Source organism: Gobio gobio (assembly GCF_949357685.1).
Source record: "Gobio gobio genome assembly, chromosome: 17".
Lineage (NCBI taxonomy): Eukaryota > Metazoa > Chordata > Actinopteri > Cypriniformes > Gobionidae > Gobio > Gobio gobio.
In genome coordinates, this window is record NC_137110.1 from 13,790,918 (window position 1) to 13,800,333 (window position 9,416).

General features: G+C 37.4%; 2 protein-coding genes across 2 annotated transcripts; both read right to left on the reverse strand.

The window, feature by feature from the left end:
- Positions 1-788: 788 nt before the first annotated feature.
- LOC307140518 (green-sensitive opsin-2) lies at positions 789-3,184 on the reverse strand. The gene is made up of 5 exons (XM_079840080.1): positions 2,576-3,184; positions 2,291-2,459; positions 1,859-2,024; positions 1,521-1,760; positions 789-1,410 (listed from the first exon to the last, which is right to left on the reverse strand). Exons 1-5 carry the CDS (start codon positions 2,934-2,936, stop codon positions 1,297-1,299), a joined length of 1,050 nt encoding a protein of 349 aa, XP_079696206.1. The 5' UTR covers positions 2,937-3,184; the 3' UTR covers positions 789-1,296.
- Positions 3,185-6,914: 3,730 nt separating this feature from the next.
- On the reverse strand, positions 6,915-8,579 carry LOC307140519 (green-sensitive opsin-3; the record flags this gene model as incomplete). Its single annotated transcript, XM_079840081.1, has 5 exons — positions 6,915-7,028; positions 7,138-7,377; positions 7,474-7,639; positions 7,940-8,108; positions 8,219-8,579. The coding sequence occupies 5 exons, from the start codon at positions 8,577-8,579 to the stop codon at positions 6,915-6,917; spliced, it is 1,050 nt and encodes a 349-aa protein (XP_079696207.1).
- Between the last annotated feature and the right edge of the window lie 837 nt (positions 8,580-9,416).

The following is a 9,416-nucleotide window of genomic DNA, read 5'->3' on the forward strand; positions in this document are numbered from 1 at the left end:
GTCATTTAAAGGCGTCTCTCATGACGCTTTGCAGACTCAGCTCTGTGTTCATGTGTTTTGGAGGAGTAAATTGGCTTTGGAAAGTAAATTGGCTTTGGAGAGCGCTCTGAAGGAAGGGAGGGTATGATCTTATTCTTTAAAAGCTAGCTTGCTATTGCTAGCCTTTCTGAAATTACCTACCCTACCTTTACAATTAAAAAATCTTATATCTTGATTAACCCACTTGAGGGTTTACTGTATATTTTCCCTAGTGTGAATGCTTAGGTTGGAACAGCAAACTGTGCAATTGAAACATTCAAACTGCCTTATCATGATCATTTATTTTCCAATAATTCATGTGGAGTATCAAAACTACACTCTATATGACAACATTCTAATGAGTATACTAAACTGAACAAATAATCTCTCTTTTATTTATAGGGACTGTTAATAGTTTTCAAAAATAAATTATTCATATACTACTTTCTGTGGATTCCAAAAAGGTCATTTTTAACTATTTATTTATTTATTTATTTAATGGACCTAATGCCAAGCTGACCCTGTTTATCTTTGAGAAAACACATTCCTGGAATTATAGCTGTTAATGTCTGTGCCTGGCAAATAGATGTGTGTGTTTAGTATTAGCACAGTGGAGCCACATAAGGACATTTTGGCAGGATCAGAAATTGGACACCCTGCTGATCTCTCATTAAAATTGATCCCCCTGCTTCAATCCACAATCTACAACTGTTCTAACTATACAATACCCGAATTATTGACTGTTTTCTAATTGTTCTGTTCTGGGTCTGCCATACAAAACACAATTTGATTTATTGGGCGGATAAATTTGTACATTATTTGTGTATTCCATAGTTTTGTGTACATTTTTAAACTGATCAGTATTCTAGTACTACATGTATAGATTTAAAATATGGTGTGCGCTGGAATACAATATATATTTCACTTTTATATCTTACAGTATGTTAGAGCAAACACAATATTCATTAAATTCATTAAAAATGGAAACAGAAACAGTATTTAATGCCAGTATTTATTTCTATGTATTTCTTTTTCATTATTTACAAAATATATGTACATTTTAGGCAAAAGATATAAATGCTAGCCTCCCGACACATAAAAATAAAACCACAAGTTCATTGTTCACTGATCACCCAATAAATCTTGAGCTCTGAGTTCAGTTAATGGTGATAGTGAACGCAACCAGAAACTAATTCCACTGTCTTTTTTTCTTCCTTTTTTTCAGATGCCCAAATTGGTCAATGACTAAAAGAACATAATCTGTGAGAGTCCAAAAGTCTATGCTGGAGATACAGAGGACACCTCCGTCTTGCTGGTGGACACAGTTGAAGACTCATCATCGCCAAGAGGATTCTTTCCACAGAAAAGAGTGGTCAGCATGCAGTTTCGAAACTGTAAAAAAAAACAGCGTTTGTTTACTTTTAGGGGTTTTATACAGGAGAGGGAGCAGAGCAGGAATTGAATGTCTGGGATATGTAAGAGAAGTCTGATATATGGTTAACCTGTTTGTTTAGAAGCACATAGATGACAGGGTTATATAAGGCTGAGCTCTTCGAGAAAAAGGCAGGAATAGCCATGAACTGGGCACTGAAAGCAGCTCCCTTATTGAAGAAGATCCAGGCAGCAACACTGGCATAAGGGGTCCAAGCCATCAAGAAACCAATAACCATCAGGATGACCATTTTTGTCACTTCCCTCTCAGCCTTCTGGGTGGATGCTGAGTCCTGCTGTTGAGCTGCAGCCTAAGAGAGCAAAAACAAACAAGGCAGGTATCATTTTAACATAGTAAGTATTCCAATAATAGAGAATTTACAGAAATGTTTAAAGTGACATTTCATACCGCCTTGACTGTGCAAACAAGCCGCCCATAGGTGAAGAAGATTACGGTGACCGGAATTATAAAATGGCAGATGAACATGTAGAGGACATATGATTCATTGTTGTATTCAGGATTCAGGGTGTAGTAGTCTGGTCCACATGAACACTGCATTCCCTCAGGAATATATCTGTCAAAAAAAAAAGCACCTGATGTTAGGAAACTTCATGTATTGTTTTACTTAGTCATTTGCAAACAACTACATTTAGTACAAAATATGCAGTTAAAAATTTGCATGAAAATTCAGTGTGACTGTTACACTGGAAAAGCCTTATTTACATCCCTGTGTATTGATAAACAAAAAAAACAAAAAAAGGAAATATCTCCATGTTCAACTGAAAGTTCTGTTAAAATCACTGCACTGGAGCATAGTGCATAGTATCATATTAGACCAACCTGGACCAGCCAAGCAGAGGGGGGGCCGCACATGCCATAGCCATTACCCATGTAAATGAAATTCCTGCAAAAGCGTGGGTGGACGAGAATTTGAAGCTACCCATTGGCTTGCAAACCACAATGTATCTCTCGATGGCCAGCACCACAAGTGACCAGAGGGCAACTTCACCTGTGTGGCAAGTAAAATATACAATTCATTAACACCCTACAAATATCTCGACTTTTAACACTCGCCAAAGTAATTCCTCAGAGCATTCAAAGAAAAACATCAACATTTCCTCTTACCTCCAAGTGTGGCCATGAAGCCCTCAATCGCACAGTTAGTTGGACCCAGAATAAAGTAGCCATGAATTGCTGTGTAGAAAGTGAAGGTGAATCCAAAACAAACCATGATGGTTCCAGCTACAGCCAGGTTGACCAAAATGAAGTTGAGAGGTTGCCTGAGCTTTTTGTGTTGCGCTGTAACCACCAATGTCAGGCCATTGATGGGTAGACCGAAGCAGATGAGGAAGAACATGTACACAGCAAGGATTTTAAACTGCCACGGTTCAGCTAGATAATACTGCGGATACTCAAAAGGACTCCTCACTAGCCCTGTCCTGTTGGACATGGGGATGTAGAAGTTTTGTCCCTCAGTGCCGTTCATCTTTGCCCACTAGTGATCCAGACCTGGGAGCGGATGCAATCTGCTGCTGTGGTACAGCCGAGTGACTGCTCTTCACCTGCTCTTTATTTGCAAAGATGCATCAGGTGTGGTTATATATGCCTCTAAGATTCCTTATAAGGGATAAATCCAGGAGCGTAAGATAGGGAGGGTGTTACAATGTGGGATTTGAATAATAAGAGCAGACATAATCACGTTTGGGCTAATCAACCGGTGAAGCTTTAGCTCTTAAAGGTTTTCTTTCACCTTTTTAGGACCTTAAATTAGGGCACGATATTGATATTGATTACCGGTAGGCTACAAACTGAGTAAACAAAGCTGTATTTATATCAAGAATAAAATGTAAATTAAATGTTCATTCGTGATAGTAACACAATAACATGTCCCCACATTTGTTTTAACATAAAAGATTTTCACGAGAAGTCTTCTCTTTACCCTCCATGTTTAAATGTAGTAGCCTAATTAATTGGCGATCTGCTTTTCACACAAAGCTAAAATATGACTTGGAATATTAGGCATGCCTAATGCATGAGTGCACGAGTCACTGTTGTGATATTGTGATGTTGTGATATTGTGACGTGCACGAGTCACTGTTGTGATATTGTGTTGTTATGTACAATTGTGGGATTTTGTCTTGATAGAAAGTACAGTGGAGGCTTGACAGGAAGAGAAGCGGTAGAGAGAGACATTAAGAGACTGTGGACCACGTGGCTTTAAACTCGGATCACACGAATCAATTGCGCTGCGTTCACCGTGAGGCTATCGGATCCGACACCCGTTGTTATAGCTTACACACTTTATGGATTAGTTGCATGGAAATGAACTATGTGAATATTTTGTATTTCACAGAGGAGAAACTATACAGTTTTGAACAACATAATGGGTGAGTAAAATAATGACATTTGAGTGCAGTCGAAATTATTATTAACAATTATTATTAAAAGTAGCCTATTTATAAAGTAGCCTAAGCGTAAAAGGCTGGAAAAGTGCTAAAGAGGTTTGGAAAATTGTTGAAATTATAGCCTATGCCAAATATGGTTTTTGATATATATATATAATTTTTATTTTTTATTTATAATCTAAAATTGGAGAGTTGTGAGATGGAGGCTATAGGTTATAGTCCCATCTAGTTTATTAAAAGAAATACAAAAAGTCTGTGTTGGCACACTGTGCAAAATGACGTTCCTGCAATATTAATGGATTCAAATGAATTTTTAATCGAATAGGCTAATAAATGCAATAGGCTATATTCTTTTGATGCTATGCCGTATAGGCCTACGCATTTCATTATTAATCTACTTATTCTTTATTCTGAGTATTTTCCATCGTTTTAGAATAAAAAACAAAGCTATGAAATAATTCTGAAGTATGAAAATTGTTGGCTAACCAAAAATATTAACCAAATCAAAACACTAGCTACTGGAGCTTCTTTGTCAGCTCTGCGCGCACTCTGAACATTGCCTCAACCAACTTCATCATGTGCATCCTTTGGTGATTTTTATGATCATTAGGCTATATAGGCAGAATTTGTATTTTTTTTTTCCTGAGACTGAGAGAGTGTGAGGCTGAGATAGCCGATGCCACGTGTGGTCTGGGTTAGGTTAGGAAGAAAAATCATAAAAATAAATGTATAGAAAGTCTTTTAGGAGATATTTTGCTGTAGCCAAGTGCACAACGCAAGTTAATGATATTTGTCTGCGCATGTTATCCTACTATCTTGGATGTCTAAGTTGTTGCTTTCTGAATCGGATCAACTGAGGCATTGAAATGATCTAAAATGGCAATGCAAAGTAGACCTATCTATAAGAAAAGCAAAACATAATTTTATATTTATTTATTTTGATTCTGGGGTGAAATAGGAACTGGACAAACAAGTAGACTAGATATAGGATACAATATAGCGTTTTTTTTGTTTTGTTTTTTGCCACAAAGCGCTTTACAAGCAGTAGACAGATCAAAACAATATAGGCTACACAGCAAGCGCACAGTTCGGTGTGAGAATATGGAGCAGCATGCGTCTGACCCAAAAGTCCAAAACGAATTCAGTAGGCTAGAGAATGGCATAAACTTGTAATGCGTTGCAAAGTGGGGGCATTCTTGTTGACCCACATCTCCCATGCTACCCTGGCAACTCCAGGACCCCAAACGGGAACACACGACCACCACAAAACAAACAAACAAAAAAAAAAACTGTCAAAGATGCAGCCGCTCCGAGCGCAGCAAACACCGGCAGGTGAGCAAATGAAACAACGCGACAGGCAGTGGAGCGAAGCAGAACGCGAACACAAACGAAAGTCTGTTGAGATAGGCCTGAAAAAATGTCAATTTTGTGGGAAATTAAGAAAAACATTTAAAACAACTACATCAGCAATTTGACAAAATACAATAGCTCCAATATGAAGTCATACAGTTGAGCTGTAGAATTTGTCATCCATACTAACTGGCATTTAAGGCAGCCTATACCTGAGTTAAACCGCAAATTGTCTAATATTAATTTAACCTGCGAATAAAAGATCATGACCATTAATTTCCCAGTGGCATTCTTGTGGATTTGCTGCATGACTGCTCAAATTTGCACCTTTCTTCAGAACAATGAGATGTATAAACTAAACTGAAGAAATTATTATAGGGATAGGGAATAATAATAAATCAACTTTTACCCTTTGGAGTCCTTTGACTGACAATAACATTTACACTTGTTGCCAGGATGCTGTTGACCTGTTCTGACTTTAAGAAAACATTCCTGGAGCTGTATTTGTTCATGTCTGCTCTTGGGGATGGCCAATAGTGCTTTGCCTGAGCATACTGTAAAAAATAAATTCAGGCAATTTAACATTTTCTTGTGACTGATCACATCTACATTTTTTAGTTGGCCAAATTGAATTTCTGTGAATTATTCACAGAAATTCAATTTGGCCAACTGAAAAATTTAGATGTGATCGGTCAGAAAATTTTCAATTGGAGACCTGAATTTTTTTACAGTGCATCATGCAGGTCACATTAAAGGGACAGTTCACCCAAAAATGAAAATTCTGTCATTAATTACTCACCCTCATGTCGTTCCAAACCTGTAAGACATTCTTTCATCTTCGGAAGATGAACAGATTGAATTTAGGCTTTTATTTACATATAAACCTTCATCAACTCAAACCCGTCAACAATTTGATCTCACCATGAGCTCCCAGGACACTCATGATGTGGTCACAGCCAGCTAAAAGTGTAACCTCACAGTGCACTCGCTGTTTGCTCATACTGTGAGCTCACCATGTGAGACCACAGTGATACTCTCGTTCTGTTAGTTTAGTGTGAGTTATCTGTGATCTAAAATTTATCTAATATTGGTCAGTTATATCACAAACATCATGAAGAAGTTCATATTTTATTTCCACCAATGCTCAATTAGCTAATAAATGGTTGATGGGGCATTAGAGACTTTAAAAGTCTCCACAATATATTGCAAACAGCATAGAGGATTATTTCAAACGAAATGTAGGGTGGATTTGATTGTATTCTAGCACTACATTGATTGTCTATGTCTTGTTTTGAAATAGTGTGCACTAACTGTACTAATGCTAAATTACAGTGAACTAATTTCAGTTTCAGTATCATACATTGACCTATGTGCAAACAAACAACAAATTAAATCAATTCATAAATAAAGGGAAACGAAGACACTTTTTAATGCAAGTATTTATTTCTATCCTTTTTTTGTTATTATTTACAAAATATATACACATTTTAAGCCAAAGATATAAATGTTAGCTTCCCAGATCATAAAAAATATCCAATGATAAGCCATTAAACCCCATTAAGCCTTTTACTTATTTAGCGGATGTATGAGTCCACCATGTTTATAGTGAACAAAACCATATGAGATGCATCAACTAATTCCCCTCTTTTTTCAGATGGCCAAAATTGGTCAATGACTAAAAGAACATAATCTGTGAGAGGTCCAAAAGTCTATGCTGGAGATACAGAGGACACCTCCGTCTTGCTGGTGGACACAGTTGAAGACTCATCATCGCCAAGAGGATTCTTTCCACAGAAAAGAGTGGTCAGCATGCAGCTCCTGAACTGTAAAAGACAGTGTTTCATTTAGCCACTCTTTAATAACTGGGGGAGTAGAGAGGGAATGGGATGTGGATATGACTCTCCATTCCAGCAAGTTTGAGATATGATTTACCTGTTTGTTTAGCAGCACATAAATTATAGGGTTAAATATGGATGAGCTCTTCGAGAAAAAGGCAGGAACAGCCATGAACTGGGCACTGAAAGCAGCTCCCCTATTAAAGAAAATCCAAGCAGCAACACTGGCATAAGGGGTCCAAGCCACCAGGAAACCCAAAACCATCAGGATGACCATTTTTGTCACTTCCCTCTCAGCCTTCTGGGTGGATGCCGAGTCCTGCTGTTGAGCTGCAGCCTAAGAGAGCAAAACAAAACAAAAAACAAGGCAGATGTCATTTTAGTATTCCAATAGTTGGGAATTTTCCAGAATGTTTAAAGTGACATTTCATACCGCCTTGACTGTGCAAACAAGACTCCCATAGGTGAAGAAGATTACGGTGACCGGAAATATAAAATGGCAGACGAACATGTAGATGACATATGATTCATTGTTGTATTCAGGATTCAGGGTGTAGTAGTCTGGTCCACATGAACACTGCATTCCCTCAGGAATATATCTGTCAAAAAAAAAACACCTGGAATTTAGATTGACCTCTTCTCATTTAGAAAACTGTGCAGAAAACTATTCAGTTGAAATCTAACAAAATGACTCGGAGAGAAAGTTATCCATGCCATCCAAAAGTTCAGTGTGTTCAGTTGGGAAAAGTACATTTTACAGTCTTAAATTTAAAAGTAAGCTAAAATTCTTGTATATTGACCAAATAAAAAAGCCTCATATTCAGCTGAAATGTTTGTTGTACTCACTTCTTCACTACAATGAAGAACAAATGAATTGCATAATGTCTTATTAGACCAACCTGGACCAGCCAACCAGAGGGGGAGCTGCACATGACATGGCCATTATCCATGTAAATGCGATTCCTGTCAAAGCGTGGCTGTTTGAAAATTTAAAACTACCCATGGGCTTGCAAACCACAATGTATCTTTCAATGGCCAGCACCACAAGTGACCAAAGGGCAACTTGTCCTGTGTAGCAAATAAAATAATAAAATCAGTTGCACCCAAATTACAGTACAGCTAACTATACCTAGTGACCAAACCAATCCAAAAACATACATTATATTAATTTCTCTCACCTCCAAGTGTGGCCATGAAGCCCTCAATAGCGCAGGCAGTTGGACCCAGAACAAAGTAGCCATTAATTGCTGTGTAGAAAGTGAAGGTGAATCCAAAACAAACCATGATGGTTCCAGCTACAGCCAGGTTGACCAAGATGAAGTTGAGAGGTTGCCTGAGCTTTTTGTGTTGCGCTGTAACCATCAATGTAAGGCCATTGATGGGTAGACCCAAGCAGATGAGGAAGAACATGTACACAGCAAGGATTTTAAACTGCCACGGTTCAGCTAGATAATACTGCGGATACTCGAAAGGACTCCTCACTAGCCCTGTCCTGTTGGACATGGGGATGTAGAAGTTTTGTCCCTCAGTGCCGTTCATCTTTGCCCACTAGTGATCCAGACCTGGGAGCGGATGCAATCTGCTCTGTTGGACCTGCTCTTTATTTGCAAAGATGCATCAGGTGTGGTTATATATCCCTCTGTGGTTCCTTATAAGGGATAAATCCAGGAGCGTAAGGTGGGGAGGGTGTTACAATGTGGGATTTGAATGATAAGAGCAGACACAATCACTTTTGGGATAATCACCCATGCAGTAAAGCTTTGAATTTTGACACTCTTGAGATTCTTATATTAAAGAAATGATATTGTTTGTCAGTACAGATTGAGTATACACAACTGTAATTGATTTTTAAAAATGTGATGATTGCCTGCTATTTTCCATACACAATAAACGTGTTTCCTTATTAGAGACAAGAACACACTTAAAGGGGATTTCCTGTCAGATTAAGTCTTGTCCCATAATTTTATGCAAGTTTGTCGTGGAAGTTAGTATTCTGAAGTTCTAAAAGTTGTGCTAAACACTTTTCTAAACACAAGTTCACAACAATGAGGTTGATGGACAATTGATTAATTATATAATTATAATTAGAAGTCACTCCAATGAGATGTATTTCCATCAGTATGCAAAAATAGCCTGGTACAATTTTTCAGTAGCCTTTTTTTTTCTTCCTCAAAATGTTGGAATATGATTATCTGAGAATAGTTATAGTTATTTTAATTAAAGGAAAAGTTTAAGGGTGATTAAATACTATTATAAAAGTAATTGCTTGGTTTTACAAACAATGGAAAAGGTTTTTGTATTCATTTATTTTCTTTAATATTTGTATTATTATTTTTATTATTGTAATTCCATTTTTTTCTTTCCAATCTGAATTCA